The 17,406-nt window shown below is 45.2% G+C and overlaps 1 protein-coding gene across 3 annotated transcripts in view; it reads right to left on the bottom strand.

The window, feature by feature from the left end:
* LOC121551977 (biotin--protein ligase) overlaps positions 1-5,826 on the bottom strand; it is a 37,921-nt gene extending 32,095 nt beyond the window's left edge. For 2 of the 3 annotated variants that reach the window (XM_041864659.1, XM_041864661.2), the window contains exons 1-5: positions 5,426-5,826; positions 4,816-4,965; positions 2,165-2,327; positions 791-1,851; positions 385-567 (exon numbers count right to left, since the gene is read on the bottom strand). In XM_041864659.1, coding sequence (XP_041720593.1) covers positions 385-567; positions 791-1,851; positions 2,165-2,327; positions 4,816-4,965; positions 5,426-5,707 — 1,839 coding nt within the window. In that variant the 5' untranslated portion in view covers positions 5,708-5,826. The remainder of the gene's footprint in view (positions 1-384; positions 568-790; positions 1,852-2,164; positions 2,328-4,815; positions 4,966-5,425) is intronic. The other variant, XM_041864660.1, reaches the window with a different exon arrangement.
* Between the last annotated feature and the right edge of the window lie 11,580 nt (positions 5,827-17,406).

The following is a 17,406-nucleotide window of genomic DNA, read 5'->3' as shown; positions in this document are numbered from 1 at the left end:
TGAGAACTCTAACAGACAAGAGAGTTGAGGGTTTCCATACCCAGTTGTCTGGATATTGTGGGGCAGGCCAGCCAGCCATTTTGACACCACAGGCCAATGTAGAAATATATAATTTGTGGCTGATCAACTATAGGGTGGGGAAGCCTAGGTCACGTTTAGTTGGGTGCATACACTATATGCAACACAATTACTGATGCAGACAGAAATACCATTAATAGAGCAGTCATGACTCCTTACTCTATATGTCAGAAGCATGTCTGTTCTACACAATAGATTTCTGAATAGATATCTGAACATTCCAAAAACCTTGTGCCTACTGAACACGGCCTTGGCTGGGAGAGGCCTTAGCTTTAACGGAAAGGTAGCAGAGGAGGAGGTACGTACCTCAGAGGTGGCGAGGAGGTAGACAGGGCTGGCGGGCGTGGCCTGACTCAACTCACAGCTCAAGCCCAGGGAGGTGAAGATCTCTGTCAGGACCTCGTAGCGCCGCGCATTGCTCATCTTCAGCTCGTCAAAACCCTGAGACGACACAATATCCTCAGAGTTGGGAGCCGTCTCCAGGTGCACCTGAGGTCAGTGGTGAGAGGGCAAAGGTCAGCTGAAAAGTCAACGGTTTGTAAAATGCACATATCAACATGAATGACTACTGCATATTAGTTGCTAAATAAAGTTAGTTAACATGAACATGAATACTTTCCATTTATAGAGCGCTTCATTTTACATACAAATCTAGTGCTTTACATGTGAAAGGACATATGACTGATAGAGACAGTCGTGTGCAACCCTTAACCTGACACAGCACGGCCTCCCCTCCGTCCTCTCCACGCGTCACCCTGACGATGACCATGTCCTTGTCCCCACCATCCCCGTCCCACTTCAGCTCCCCCCAGAATTCCGTCTCTCCAGGGTCACCACCACCACCACTCTGGGGCTCCCTAACAAACACACTCCCGCTGGCCAGCACGCTCAGATCCAGCTCTGTGGTATCAGCCTTGGTGAAGCTCAGCCTGCAGATCTGGCTCCTCCTACTCTTCCTGGGCACCAGGGCCAGCCCCGTGGGGCAGAGGGTGGAGGAGAGTCCCAGGATCCTGCCACCCTGCTCCAGGTATGCGAGGAAACGGGCCTGGAGCTGGGGGGTAAGGGGTTCGTCTGAGGCCAGCACTAGCAGGGCAGCACTCCCCAGCCAGGGTTCACTGAGGGCCTGCTGGGGCCTCAGGGGGTACACCGTGTAGCTGTCCATGTCGATGCACTCGCCCAGCAGCGAATGCACCCTCTGGAACCTCTCCTGGCAGCCGCCCGTGAACACCAGCACGTTGGGGGGCTTCCCGGTAACGTTGACCCGCCGGCTTTGACCAACAAAGCTCTCTGCCTCATCCTCCTCGAACTCGTCCAGAGTCTCGTCCCCGCTGTCCGTGCACGTGGCGTAGTCGTCGGGAAGGTCAGGGATGTTGTCGACCGAGGCGTACTTGACGGAGAGGATGGTACTGTTCTCCAGCTCCTGGCACTCGTGGCAGCTGGACAGGTGGAGGTGGTGGCCGTGGCCCTCCATGTGCTGGTGGTTGATGCCCAGGGAGATGTCCCCGCTGTCCACCCCAGGGCTGGCTCCTCGTAGGGGCTCTGAGCCTCGTCTCTCCCCTAAAGCCCTCTGGATCTCCGGCGGTAGGAGCAGGCTGCCCTTCCTGTGTTGTGTTAGCTTGGGGTCGCCTCTCACTGAGAGTACCTCCCACTCGCAGGGAGAAGGCTCAGAGAGGATGATCTCAGTCTGTTTTTTGAGGGAGAGGGAAGTGATGTGCTTTTCCGACTTTCCCTTCTCCAAAAGTTCTTTGAATGCAGATTCTCGGAGCAGGACAGCTAGGGAAATGAGTACAAAGGGCAATATTTGAATTGCAAAATGTGTCCCTCTCTCCGTTTTAAGCAATGTGAAAAAATTTCACAATAGATTTGGATAATGTTTTTGGATATAGCCTAGCTAAATGAAGCACTGAGATGGCATTGGCCAACAACTGAAACGTATCTGCAGTTACTGAAAAAAATGGCCTCTTCAGAAATAGCCTTTAAATATTTAAAATCCTAAATTTACAATAAAGTTGAGGATAGGTATAAAACTGGATACACACTCCATGAGATGATAAACCATTGACATTTAAGCAGTCAGGACACTCACAGACTATCTTTGAAGGCACTAGTCCATTGTCCAGCTGAAGGCGATCTTCCATAAACGCCACCCCAAGGCGGCTGAAGTTGTCAACGCTGGCCTGAGCCACGGCCCTGAACGGCTGCACTGGGCTACAGGCCAGAGGGAGACAGTAGTCTGACCACTTCAGCACCTAGACAACACAGCATATTACACAGGTCAGCAGGATTTAACCGTTAGTGGACAGTGGAAGGAAAAGAGGATCATATCAGACTGTTTTCTAGATTAGTTGGGATCGGGATTAGTTCAACAACCAACAGAACATAGATAATGCACTGCTTAACCACTTTTGAGAAACTACTGCTGCCTGAGTAAAATAACACTTTGTGTTTAAAGGGACCTTTAAATGGCTGAAGGGGAATAAAGGATCCCTACTTCCTCTCCAACCAAAACATTTTGGCTCCAGGATCTTAACATGGCATCTCAAGTGTCAGTTGATCCTCTGTCTGCCATATTAAAGACCTGCTTTTTAAAGCATGACTTCCAAGAGGCCAGAGGCTTCCTCTTTCCTTGAGCCTTTTGAAGAAAAATAGCCCAATTGAACAGAGTGGGGTTTCACTGTCCAGTGCAGTCCCACCCAGACGTGAGGAACAATGGAGAGGAGGTAAACACTCAGAAGGAAAGAAAGTGACTTGTCTAAGGTTCCAATTCTCTGTTCAGTCAGCAAAAGAGAGCATTCCCCCCGAACTCTAAAAGGCATAGGCATACAAGCATAGTCTCGAAAACCCGACCCTAGGCAACAGTGACTAGAGCAGGGGTCTCCAACAGGTCGATCGTAAGCTACCAGTAGCTCACAGCCCACCTATGAGTAGCTCGCCAAACAATTCAACCGCAAACTGTCACAAACAAATCTCACAAGTATCAGACACAGCAAGCTCCCAGCTACTATCTAATCAACGCATCATTGACATTATCCCACCCCTGGTTAAGCACCATTGGCTTAAAAAGACAAACCTAACACAATATCTGCCAATTAATTTCCAGCAATATTGCCGTCTGTCTGTTTGGTGGGCGCGTTTGTCTATCACTGTGTGTAGCCAGTTGATGTGATAACGTCTTGTGGGTTGACAGAAATACTTTCCTCAAAACTTTCTCAATTAAATGTTAACTGCAAAGTAGGCTTACCTGGCAGAAGTATATCATCAGTAAGTATATCATTTGTATCTATTATTTGCAAACTTTGCTATGAAATGAGCAGCAGCACATTAGACTGCACATTCCTCACTGGCTATACTGAACAAAAATATAAATGCAACATGTAAAGTGTTGGTCCCATGTTTCATGAGCTGAAATAAAAGATCCAGGAAATGTTCCATAAGCTTATTTCTCTCAAATGTTGTGCACAAATTTGTTTACATCCCTGTTAGTGAGCATTTCTCCTTTGCCAAGATAATCCATCCACCTGACAGGTGTGGCATATCAAGAAGCTGATTAAACAGCATGGTCATTACACAGGTGCACCTTGTGCTGGGGACAAAAGGGACACTAAACTGTGCAGTTTTGTCACACAATGCCACAGATGTCTCAAGTATTGAGTGAGCATGCAATTGGCTTGCTGACTGCAGGTATGTCCAACAGAGCTGTTGCCAGAGATTTTAATGTTAATTTCTCTACCATAAGCTGCCTCCAACGTCATTTTAGAGAATTTGGCAATATGTCCAACCGGCCTCACAACCGCAGACCACGTGTAACCACGGCAGCCCAGGACCTCCACATCCGGCTTCTTCACCTGCGGGATCGTCCGAGACCAGGCACCCGGACAGCTGATGAAATTGTGGGTTTGCACAACCGAAGAATTTCTGCACAAACTGTCAGAAACCGTCTCAGGGAAGCTCATCTGCGTGCTGGTCATCCTCACCAGGGTCTTGACCTGACTGTAGTTCGGCGTCGTAACCGACTTCAGTGGGCAAATGCTCACCTTCTATGGCCACTGGCACAGAAGTGTGCTCTTCACGGATGAATCACAGTTTCAACTGTACCGGGCAGATGGCAGATAGCGTGTATGGAGTCTTGTGGGCGAGCGCTTTGCTGATGTCAATGTTGTGAACAGAGTGCCCCATTTCATTTTATTGATGGCAATTTGAATGCACAGAGATACCATGATGAGATCCTGATGCCCATTGTCGTGCCATTCATCCGCCACCATCACCTCATGTTTCAGCATGATCATGCACGGCCCCATGTCGCAAAGATATGTACACAATTCCTGGAAGCTGAAAATGTCTCAGTTCTTCCATGGCCTGTATACTCACCAGACATGTCACCCATTGAGCATGTCTGGGATGCTCTGGATCGACGTGTACGAGTGTGTTCCAGTTCCCGCCAACATCCAGCAACTTCGCACAGCCGTTGAAGAGGAGTGGGACAACATTCCACAGGCCACAATCAACAGCCTGTTCACACTGCATGAGGCAAATGGTGGTCACACCAGATACTGACTGGTTTTCTGATCCACGCCCCTACCTTTTAAAAAAGGTATCTATGACCTCTCCCCACCCTTTCAATTGTTGCATGTTAGATTTATATTTTTGTTCAGTGTACGTTTTGTCACATATATGATTGACAGTCTACAAAAACGGACATTTTCTTTGCGTCTCGATAAATATACTTGTGATCCATACTTTTTTCTTTTCTGTAGTGTGATGATGAGCCTGGCTGCCCACTCTTTGTCCTGACGTAGCCTCTATGATGAAAGAAATGTTCTCTATCCGCGGGCCACAACTCAGAGAGGACCCCCACAAAAGAGTCCACTTGCTGAGGTCATCACATGCCTAGGAACAATAATACAGACAACATATACACTGATCTACAGTATGGACACTGATGGTATAGATAGATATTAAAGCATGTTTTAGAAAGTTAGTATGATCATTAGACATTAGTAAGACTATGAAATCTATGAAACTATGTAGAATGACTGACATATAATGTAAGTTAATGTGCACCAAAAAGATCTGACAAGTTCACGCCAGAATTGACTGGATTTTGACGGGTTAGCTATTTACCTCAATCATAGAGCATGCAAAAACTGATAGCTAATAATGGAGGAGGCCTATTTCACATGGTCGTGCTCTGAATGTAACAGAGCAGCAGACTGCGTACCGTCACGCCTGTCATTTAGCTGGCAAGCTGGGCTTGCCCATTCAGCTTATGTTTTTGACAAGTGAAGGCCTCGGATGCTAGCTAAGCTAGCTAACATAACTAGCTAGCTATATCAAACAAACGTGTCACCTGAGGTTCGGTTATGTAAATAGCCTTGTCGCCCAACTTGAGAAAAACGTCCTCCTCAGGCAGAGGTGGACTGAGCTGCTTATTGACACTTTGCTGGCAGGTTGGTTGTCCTTTCTGAAGTCGAGGCTTCCCGAGTGGATTCAAGGCACAGAATGTGAAGCTAACGTTACTGGCCCTGCTTTTGCTCCCCCCGCACAATCTGTGCAGGGTGCTCCGAATAACTACTGTGTAGCACTTTTGAAAGCGCACCCAAAGGTAGACGTAGCACAACGTTATTAGCATTTTCTTTACATCTGGAAAGCCGTTTTTGAGCCCATATGGTATGGCCTCTCCTCTGCACAGAGCTCAGATTCGACCTGACCGTTGCTTCCCTGTTGTTGACAGAATGGCTCTTCCCACTACAAATCGTCATTACGCATGCTCGCAGTCAGTGCAGACGAGTGGCACAGTTTCTAAACCCAGAGGCGCATCATCGCGAGACTTCCGGGAACGCTTTCGAAACAGACTGAAACAGACCAGCCCGGGGTTTGGGGTTTGAGAAGTCAATGAGAGAAGTGAACAATTCTTCTTTAGTTATTAATTTTCTCGAAAATTAAAGGAATAACCTAGATTCAAGCCTATGTCTTAAGTAGATTAACGTATTATTACTCCAACCACGTGAAAAATACAAACTGATACGTTTTCAGTTTCGTCAAAAACAACTTTATATCGAAGGGGTGCCTTTGCGTTGACGGCTTGCACATGCGCAGTTTGGCGGGAGACGACCGTTACACCCGATGACGTGTCCCTACGCATGAGCTTAGCTAGGCAACGTCGCCATGAACTCGCTTGCAAGTGTGATCAGGGATGTCTATTGGAGATGCAGTTTTAGCCTATCTTCCTACTGTACTGTCTTTGCTAGTGGTGCGCGGGTCTGCTGTTTGTTCACCCGCAACCGCCCGACTAGGCCTATGTGATAAAGTGAAAATCTGAGGCCCACAACAGACCCACCCACTAATATAGAAAATGTGCTGTAGGCTACAGTCAGAGACAGCGGAAATATTCTTTTGACAGGGGGTGCATTTTTTTGGTTGCTTGATATAGATATGTTTTTGCTTATACATTTCAAACATTTTGGCAGGCTATTTGTTAGTCAACTTGTCTATAATTGTACTGAACAAAAATATAAATTCAACATGCAACAATTTCAAAGATTTTACTGTTACAGTTCATATCAGGAAATTAGTCAATTGAAATAAATTCATTAGGCCCTAATCTATGGATTTCACATGACTGGGAATACAGATATGCATATGTTGATCACAGATACAGTGCATTTGGAAAGTATTCAGACCCCTTGACTTTTTCCGAATTTTGTAAAGTTTTTTTCCCCTCATCAATCTACACACAATACTCCATAATGACAAAGCAAAAACAGGTTTTTAGACATTTTTGCAAATATCACATTTACATAAGTATTCAGACCATTTACTTTGTTGAAGCACCTTTGGCAGCAATTACAGCCTCGAGTATTCTTGGGTATGACGCTACAAGCTTGACACACCTGTATTTGGGGAGTTTCTCCCACTCTTCTCTGTAGATCCTTTCAAGCTCTGTCAGGTTGGCTAGGGAGCGTTGCTGCACAGCTATTTTCAGGTCTCTCCAGAGATGTTCTCCCGAGTGGCGCAGTGGTCTAAGGCACTGCATCACAGTGCTAGCTGTGCCACTAGAGATCCTGGTTCGAATCCAGGCTCTGTCGTAGCTGGCCGCGACCAGGAGACCCATGGGGCGGCGCACAATTCGTCCAGGGTAGGGGAGGGAATGGCCGGCAGAGATGTAGCTCAGTTGGTAGAGCATGGCGTTTGCAACGCCAGGGTTGTGGGTTCGATTCCCACGGGGGGCCAGTATAAAAAATGATGTATGCATTCACTAACTGTAAGTCGCTCTGGATAAGAGTGTCGACTAAAATGTTTTTAAAAAATCTCGATCAGGTTCAAGTCCGGGCTCTGGCTGGGCCACTCAAGGACATTCAGAGACTTGTCCCGAAGCCACTCTTGCATTATCTTGGCTGTGTGCTTAGGGTCGTTGTCCTGTTAGAAGGTGACCCTTCACCCCAGTCTGAGGTCGTGAGAACTCTGGAGCAGGTTTTCATCAAGGATCTCTCTGTACTTTGCTCCGTTCATCTTTCCCTCGATCCTGACTAGTCTCCCAGTCCCTGCCGCTGAAAAACATCCCCACAGCATGATGCTGCCACCCCCATGCTTCACCGTAGGGATGTGTGACACTTGGCATTCAGGCCAAAGAGTTCAATCTTTGTTTCATCAGACCAGAAAATCTTGTTTCTCATGGTCTGAGAGTCCTTTAGCTGCCTTTTGGCAAACTCCAAGCAGGCTGTCATGTGCCTTTTACTGAGGAGTGGCTTTTGTCTGGCCATTCTACCATAAAGGCCTGATTGGTGGAGTGTTGCAGAGATGGTTGTCCTTCTGGAAGATTCTCCCATCTCCACAGAGGAACTCTGGAGCTCTGTGGAGTGACCATCGGGTTCTTGGTCACCTCCCTGACCAAGGCCCTTCTCCCCCGATTGCTCAATTTGCTCTTGGAAGAGTGTTGGTGATTCCAAACTTCTTCCATTTAAGAATGATGGAGCCCACTGTGTTCTTGGGGACATTCAATGCTGCAGACATTTTTTGGTACCCTTCCCCAGATCTGTGCCTCGATACAATCCTGTCTCGGAGCTCTACGGACAATTCCTTCGAATGGTTTTTGCTCTGACAGGCACTGTCAACTGTGGGACCTTTTAGTTTTTTTATACATTTGCAAACATTTCTATAAAACCTGTTTTCACTTTGTCATTATGGGGTATTGTGTGCAGATTGATGAGGAAATGTTTTTATTTAATACATTTTAGAATAAGGCTGTAACGTAACAAAATGTGGAAAAAGGGAAGGGGTCTGAATACTTTCTGAATGCACTCTACCTTTAAAAAAAAGTAGGGGCGTGGATCAGAAAACCAGTCAGTATCTGGTGTGACCACCATTTGTCTCATGCAGCGTGACATATCTCCTTCGCATAGAGTTGATCAGGCTGTTGATTGTGGCCTGTGGAATGTTGTCCCACTCCTCTTCAACGGCTGTATGAAGTTGCTGGATATTGGCGGGAACTGGAACACGCTGTCGTACACGTTGATCCAGTGCATTCCAAACATGCTCAATGTGTGACATGTCTGGTGAGTATGCATGCCATGGAAGAACTGGGACATTTTCAGCTCCCAGGAATTGTGTACAGATCCTCGCGACATGGGGCCATGCATTATCATGCTGAAACATGAGGTGATGGCAGCGGGTGAATGGCATGACAATGGGCCCCAGGATCTCGTCACGGTATCACTGTGTATTCAAATTACCATCAATAAAATGAAATTGTGTTTGTTTTCCGTAGCTTATGCCTGCCCATACCATAACCCCACTGCCACCATGGGGCACTCTGTTGATAACGTTGACGTCAGCAAACCGCTCACCCACACGACGTCATACATGTGGTCTGCGGTTGTGAGGCCAGTTGGACGTGTCACGAGATGGATTGGTAGATAAGTGTATAAGTGGGTGTAGTCTGTCAGTGACCAGGAGTGGTCTTGTTTTGATTAATTGTATTTCTGAAGAACAGAGGAAGATTGCAGTCAGCCTCAAAATAATCCGGACAACAGAAGTTTTGTGTTTTGAACTTCGGAGTAGAGCCCCCATCAAAGGAGTCATCTCAGGGGTGATGACAGATGTTCAGGTTGAATCCCTGAAGAGAATTCCTGGTGTGGTTGGTGCCCGGTGTCTGACCCACTGGGTGAATGCAGAAAAATAAGAAAGTTTGTCAGTCCTGATGTTTATTGATCAAGAGCAAATACCTCTGTAAGAGCTTTTGTCCCCAAACCATTGCAGTGTAAGAATTGTAAAGGATTTGGCCATGTTTCAAGTGTGTGCAGACAGACAGAGGTATATTGAAGGACGACTATGTTGCAATTGTGGTGGGGATCATGAGGCCGACTTCCTGGAGTGCCCTGTAAAGGTGAAGGAGATTGAGGTGGCATAAGTTAGAGCGGTCAATCGAATCTCCTATGCGGAGGCATTCAAATAATTGAGAAAACAAATGTAGATGTGGGAGTGTTAAAAAGGTGGATTTTTGTGGCGTTCATTGCCATAGTTATAAACTGTACAGTAGGTGGCGGAATGCACATTAAATTGTGTGATCGCCAATATACCATAGAAGAGGTATTCGGGGGTGGGGGATCGGTCCCCTCTGCAAGTTTCCATGTCTTGTCTGTTTGTTGTGATCGCACTGGACCAGCGTCTGCGGAACACAAATTCTTACTGCTGAATTCGATTGAGGATGTGGGTGGCTGCGCTGACGACGAACTGGGGCTGTGGAGCTGAGTGGTGATCCGAGAGCAGAGGACCGAAAGAGGCATTGGTACAACGCACATTTACATTTGTACATTTTAGTCATTTAGCAGACGCTCTTATCCAGAGCTACTTACAGTGAGTGCATACATTTTTCATACTGGCCCCCCGTGGGAATCGAACCTAGCTACAGGAGGCCCTAGTAGCTTTAGCTCCGGCAAGTAATGGACGTGATTCTTCCCGTGTTCCCCTTACACAGCTCTTTCTCTCTCTGGGCCGTTTTGCCACGCCACTGAAAGCCACTATTATCGGCAGCTTTCCCTGACCAGTGTTGCCAACTCTTCAGTAAGGAAAGTAGCTATTGGCTGTCCTAAAAGTCGCTAAATGATGTCATCACCTAATTTGCATAATTGGCCATGTGCATGTAATTGTGATGGATGCTGTAGGAGAGAGGAATAACGTTGTGGGAGAGAGACAAAAAGTGAGTAAAAAACACCCTACATTTACATCCCGCCCTGAATGTAAGCCAGGACGGGATCAGCCAGCGGCGGCTTCCCGCATGCGCAATTCATTTGCAGTCTGGACGCGGAGGGGTGAACATCTCCTGCTCTGACTGCAGCTGGGAGGGACTGCTGCGCGAAGCCTGTGAGTGCTTTGGGACGGGGCTGGGGCCCACAGATGGCAGCACCCGCTGCTCATTGAGAAGAGTAAGAACGATACGTGCTTTGACGTCAGAGTCTCCAAAAGTCTCCAATAACACCAGAAAAATAAGCTAGATTTGTCGCTAGTCGCTTTTTTGAAAATGTGTCGCTAGAGGGGTCTGAAAACTCGCTAAATATAGCGACAAAGTCGCTAAGTTGGCAACACTGTCCCTGACGTCTGTTTTCCTCTTGTTTGGCACCACAGGGGGGGCCATCGCTGACGTCTACAAGCAGAGTCTCAGACCGGGTGCGTTCCAGGGCAGGGAGCTGTGCGGATCTGGGTATCGTCATACAGAGACGTTTATTTTGTGGGGATATGTTGTCTTGTTTGCCTGTCCTCCTCCCTATTTTGTCCCATAGTAGTAGAAAGTCAGTTAGAGGGGTTGGCAGAGTAGAGCAGGGCCAAGGGTGGGCCCCATATTGTGTGCAGCACCAGAGCGAGTAGTAGTGCCTTTCACCATATTGTTTGCAGTGCCTTCCCTATAACTATCAGTGTTGCGGTGCCATATCAGAATAATTCAGTGTGCCGTGTTGCACTGTCACTTTTGCATGGCCGATATTTACCTGAGGGAGTCAGGGGGAGGGTAACCTACATGAGGAGAGGCGCTATTGTGTCGACACAGTCCGGAAAATCGTGCAGTCTGCTGTGGGAGGTGGAGAAACAGGGTCCGATCCATATTAATCCATGAATTTAAAATAAAATGTACCTTGAGCATACTTACCTGTCCTGGTCTTCTGTGTTGGTTGTGTGCTGGAGAACATTACATCCTGTGTTGTGTGGTGCAAAAAGGGGTTCACACTAAACTGTGACAAAAGCACTGCCAAATTCTCTAAAATGACGGAGGTGGCTTATGGTAGAGAAATTAAGATTCAGTTCTCTGGCAGCAGGTCTGGTGGACATTCCTTCAGTCAGCATGCCAATTGCACACTCCCTCAAAACTTGAGACATCTGTGGCATTGTTGTGTGACAAAACTGCACATTTTAGAGTGGCCTTTTATTGTCCCCAGCACAAGGTGCACCTGTGTAATGATTTACATTTTTACATTTTCGTCATTTAGCAGACACTCTTATCCAGAGCGACTTACAAATTGGATAATAATGACCATGCTGTTTAATCAGCTTCTTGATATGCCACACATGTTAGGTGGATGGATTATCTTGGCAAAGGAGAAATGCGCACTAACAGGGATGTAAACAAATTTGTGCACAACATTTGAGAGAAATAAGCTTTTTGTGCATATGGAAAATGTCTGATTTTATTTCAGCTCATGAAACATGGGACCAACACTTTACATGTTGCGTTTTATGTTTTTGTTCAGTGTAAATACATGCAGCTTATCTTCTGTCATTAGCCTAGCCCATATTTACATTTACATTTACGTCATTTAGCAGACGCTCTTATCCAGAGCGACTTACATTATTATTTTTTTCATACCCCCTGTGGGAATTGAACCCACAACCCTGGCGTTGCAAACACCATGCTCTATCAACTGAGCTACATCCCTGCCGGCCATTCCCTCCCCTACCCTGGACGACGCTGGGCCAATTGCGCGCCGCCCCATGGGTCTCCCGGTCACGGCCGGCTACAACAGAGCCTGGATTCGAACCAGGATCTCTAGTGGCACAGCCTGCACTGCCTTAGACCACTGCGCCTTAGACCACTGCGCCACTCGGGAGACCCTAGAAGACTAAATAAACCCTTGGTCACCAGAATAATGTTATAAATTGATAGAATGAATGCTTGACATCGGTAAGGTTTTCTTTGTCATCTCTGCTTCTTTTGTGAAGCAAAGACGTTTAGGTACCGGGGAGAAAATGCAGTAAAAAACTGGAAAGATTTTCTGTTTTAATGTCCAAATTACATCAGTTTGACCGGTTGTAAGGAAATAAAAAGCTGTGAAAACGACCCAACATGTTTGTGATAAGATTTCAGTTCGGCTTGGATGCATAGTCTATTTTATATGGTTGAAATACTCCGATTTTATAATGCTGATAGCGCCTCTACAGACGGTATCTAACTGTGCATTCCCATTCTCTCAAGATGCTGAAAGAAAGACATTTTTCTCCACTCCTCTTCCCGAGTAAAAATTTAGCCTACGCTTGGATAATTTTACTGCAAAAAATGCTTAATTCTGCAGGAGTTAATATAAAGGCTATGTGAGAGGTTGTAGACCTCCAGTCAGTGTCCAGATTTCAGTTTCCACTGAACCTACAGTAGGCTACAGTTTTCTTGACGTGCCATAAGTCTATTTGAAGTCCAGTCTTGTGACTGCTTAGGCTTACCCACTAATGCCAGATAGCCTAAAATAATGAAAGTCTGTTATATCTGGTTAATTCTCCTGTCTTATCTGGTGTCCTGTGTGAATTTAAGTATGCTCCCTCTCTCCCTCCCGGAGGACCTGAGCCCTAGGATCATGCCTCAGGACTACCTGGCTTGATGACTCCTGGCTGCCCCCATTCCACCTGGTTGTGCTGCTGCTCCAGTTTCAACTGTTCTGCCTGCAGCTAGGGAACCCTGACCTGTTTCACCGGACGTGCTACCTTGTCCCGGACCTGCTGTTTTCGACTCTCTCTCTCTCTCTCTCTCTCTCTCTACCGCACCTGCTGTCTCGACCTCTAAATGCTCGGCTATGAAAAGCCAAATGACATTTACTCCTGAGGTACTGACCTGTCACACCCTCTACAACCACTGTGATTATTATTTGACCCTGCTGGTCATCTGTGAACGTTTGAACATCTTGAAGAACAATCTGGCCTTAATGGACATGTACTCTTATCTCCACCCGGCACAGCCAGAAGAGCACTGGCCACCATTCGGAGCCAGGTTCCTCTCTAGGTTTCTTCCTAGGTTCCTGCCTTTCTAGGGAGTTTTTCCTAGCCTCCATGCTTCTACATCTGCATTGCTTGCTGTTTGAGGTTTTAGGCTGGGTTTCTGTATAGCACTTAGTGACATCTGCTTATGTAAAGAGGGCTTTATAAATACATTTGATTGATTGATGTAGCCTATAGATTTAAATGGCACCAGAATTATATTTGTATGGATTTTTTAAGGTATTGTTATCTCATTATTCAACCCGCCTGCCACCCACCCGCCCTTCATCCACACAATATTTAATGACCCTAAACCCACCCGCCCGGCAGATATAACCACGGGGACTACGGGTTATGAGTCAACCCGCCTATCACTAGTGCAGACATACTGTATATACAGTCATTGGTGCAGACTGCAGCGCAAACATTCACCGCACAAGGGCAACAAGAGGGCGTATGAGAGAGAGAATTTGCAACACTATCAGGGAAAGAAAAAACTCCAATATCTATTAGGAGAACATAATGTGAGAGGCTGTTTGCATATCCCTTAACTCACCAAATGTTATACAAATTATTATACAGTTGCTATCCTTAAATGAGAATTAAACTAGTTATATTCCATTTAATCTAAATGTACCCTGTACAAATGCATATTACCAGTAAACTTACCAAGAACTATAGGATAGGCCTATATAATAAATGCAAGGACAGCCAGGGCCTAAAAGTTAAATAACATAATGAAAAAGAGGACAAACAAATATTGTTTCTGAATAACTAACTTTCCATGGTCGATCTTTGAAAAGCTTCAACTCAGTGGAGGAAGGGGACCTGCAATTTGACAGCCGAAGACAGATCTCAAAGACTCCCCCCACCCAAATCCACTTTTGTTTATTCAAGTGAATGGTCAAGATGGGAAAGCCTTGATAAACAGCATACCTGACCGTATCCCTCAGTCTAGGAGTTTGCAGGTAGTGGGTCAGTCGAAGACAGAAGATGCTCCCTCTTGGTCAGGATATGCAGTTGCCGTTGCTCACAGTGAAAGACCAACAAATGAGATGCATGAGAAGATATGGGGAGTCTGAAGAGCCACTCCTAAGGTATGAAGGTTATCTTTTGCCTGCTTGGAATATGGAAATAAAAACCAGTTCAATAAATAATTTTCTACTTTTGCAGTTATCCAGTGATATGGAGACCATGGATTCCCTGTCACAGAGAAACTGGATGTCTAGAAAAAGTAAGGATATTCCCTTTATGCAATTACTTTAGACCTTCAATTCGATTATGAAGTAATTCAATTTCATTCAACCTATCATCACAAGAAACCTGTAGTCTAGTAAACAAGATTATCCAATACTTTACTGACACATGTCCTTGGAAATGCTGTATTTGGTATTGTATATGTTTATTCATTTGAGTTGAAAATTAACATGCCTACTTGTCCTGTTTAGTTTGACCAAGGGAATGTGTCATCAAGAACCAGACAGATGTCCAAAGGTGCCCATGGATTCCAGCACCCTGTCAGGTATGTAGAATGTTAGCAGTTGAGAGAAGATAGTAAGTTGGTATTTTTACTACATTTAGACTAATTTGGGGAAAAGACCAGTGTTGTGAATACATTTTATGATTTGATGTAATTATCACTTTTATGAAGATCATTTTTATACAGTACCAGTCAAAAGTTTGGACACACCTACTCATTCAAGGGTTTTTCTTTATTTTGACTATTTTCTACATTGTAGAATAATAGTGAATACATTAAAACTATGAAATAACACATATGGAATCATGTAGTAACCAAAAAAGTGTTACCAAATATATTTTATATTTCAGATTCTTCAAAGTAGCCACCCTTTGCCTTGATGACAGCTTTGCATTCTCTCAACCAGCTTCATGAAGTAGTCACCTGGAATTATTTTCCAACAATCTTGAAGGAGTTCCAACATATGATGAGCACTTGTTGGCTGCTTTTCATTCACTCTGTGGTCCAACTCATCCCAAACCATCTCAATTGGGTTGAGGTCAGGTGATTGTGGATGCCAGGTAATCTGATTCAGCACTCCATCACTCTCCTTCTTGGTCAAATAGCCCTTACACAGCCTGGAGGCTGAAAATGCATAACATTGATCTAAAATTGACCCTAGAAATAGTATTGTTGGGATATCTGGAGAGACCAGGTCAGTCAATTACTAATATACTAATACTCTCAGTAAAAGTATTGATCTTCAACTCGCAATCTGTGGATTCTATTCGATTAGATAGATTGATAGGTGGGATGGGCTGAGGGAAGCTGAGTTTTGGGATGTGGAATTGGAGACAAGTGGGAGTGGAGTTGCTGGGCGGGGGATAGAATGATGGTCAAAGATAAAAGTTTGAATGACACTGAGGGGCAGTGTTGTTACAGCTAATGCCTGTTTGCCTGAGGCTGATGCCGTGCAGGTGTTTGTACGCATACATATACACACACTCTCATTCAAATGCACACTCGTGCACATACACAGACACACACACATGTAAATAGTGCCATACATGCACTCAAACATATTCAGTTGGCCTTGCTGTTATGATTTATGTTGTCCTTGATGTCTTTTGTTTTTTGCATTGTTGTTTTCTGTTTTCCTTTATCTTTCTCTTTTTTATCTTTTGTTCATTTTGTTGGTTGTTGGTGCATTATGTTTTTTTCTCGGGGGGGAAAGAGTCTCGGATGGTTGAGGAGCAGCTCTTGGGGAACTGTGGGGGGGATCTTGGAGGGCTGGTGGCCTGGCGGTTAGGAGCTTGGGCCGGTGGCTGATGGATCGCTGGTTCGGGTTCCCGTTTTTGACCTTGTGGGAGATCTGTCGACGTGCCCTTGAGCAGGGTGTTGACCCTGGTTGCGTCTGTGGGTCGCTCTGGATGGGAGTCTGTTAGATGACTAATGTGATGTAGATGTTGAGCGGCTTCACTGCAAGTATATTGTATGTTTTAAATATTCAACAAATATTGGTATCCTTTAGTAGTGGTTTCTTTGCAGCAATTCGACCATGAAGGCCTGATTCACACAGTCTCCTCTGAACAGTTGATGTTGAGATGTCTTGTTAGTTGAACTCTGTGAGGTGCAATCTGAGGTGCAGTTAATTGCCGATTTCTGAGGCTGGTAACTCTAATGAAGTTACCCTCTGCAGCAGAGATAACTCTGGATCTTCCTTTCCTGTGGCGGTCCTCATGAGAGCCAGTTTCTTCATAGCGCTTGATGGTTTTGCGACTGCACTTGAAGAAACTTTCAACGTTTTTGAGATTTTCCATATTGACTGACCTTCATGTCTTAAAGTAATGATGGACTGTCGTTTCTCTTTGCTTATTTGAGCTGTTCTTGCCATAATATGGACTTGGTCTTTTACCAAATAGGGCTATCTTCTGTATACCACCCCTACCTTGTCATAACACAACTGATTGGCTCAAACGCATTAAGAAGGAAAGATATTCCACAAATGATCTTTTAACAAGGCACATTTGTTAATTGAAATGCATTCCAGGTGACTACCTCATGAAGCTGTTTGAGAGAATGCCAAGAGTGTGCAAAGCTGTCATCAAGGCAAAGGGTGGCTACTTTGAAGAATCTAAAATCTAAAATATATTTTATTTGTTTAACACTTTTTTGATTACTACATGATTCCATATGTGTTATTTCATAGTTTTGATGTCTTCACTATTATTCTACAATGTAGAAAGAAGAAGAAAAACCCTTGAAGGAGTAGGTGTGTCCAAACTTTTGACTGGTACTGTATGCCGGTATGCTACTTTCTTTGAATTGTAAAACACAGATGTATTTTACAATACTTAATACATTAATCTGATCCATAGACTCTTCATGCCCAAGTCCAGGACTGAGGAATATCTGTCTCATTTGGGGAAGAAAGTCTTGGATAGTTTCCCTGTCCAAGCCACTCTCCACTTCTACAACGATGACTCCAGCTCTGAGGAAGAGGAAGATGAAGATATGGAGGAAGAGCTGGAGGTTAATTCACACAATTTGGATCACAGGTCCCATCCACTCAGAGAGAATTCAGAGAGGTAGCTAGTCTTTGCTGTTTTGGAAACAAGCAGGTGTGATAGGACAGTGCAGCA

Source organism: Coregonus clupeaformis, chromosome 35, assembly GCF_020615455.1.
Source record: "Coregonus clupeaformis isolate EN_2021a chromosome 35, ASM2061545v1, whole genome shotgun sequence".
Lineage (NCBI taxonomy): Eukaryota > Metazoa > Chordata > Actinopteri > Salmoniformes > Salmonidae > Coregonus > Coregonus clupeaformis.
Note: the sequence above shows the minus strand (reverse complement) of the source record. Positions and strands in the feature narration are given on the sequence as shown.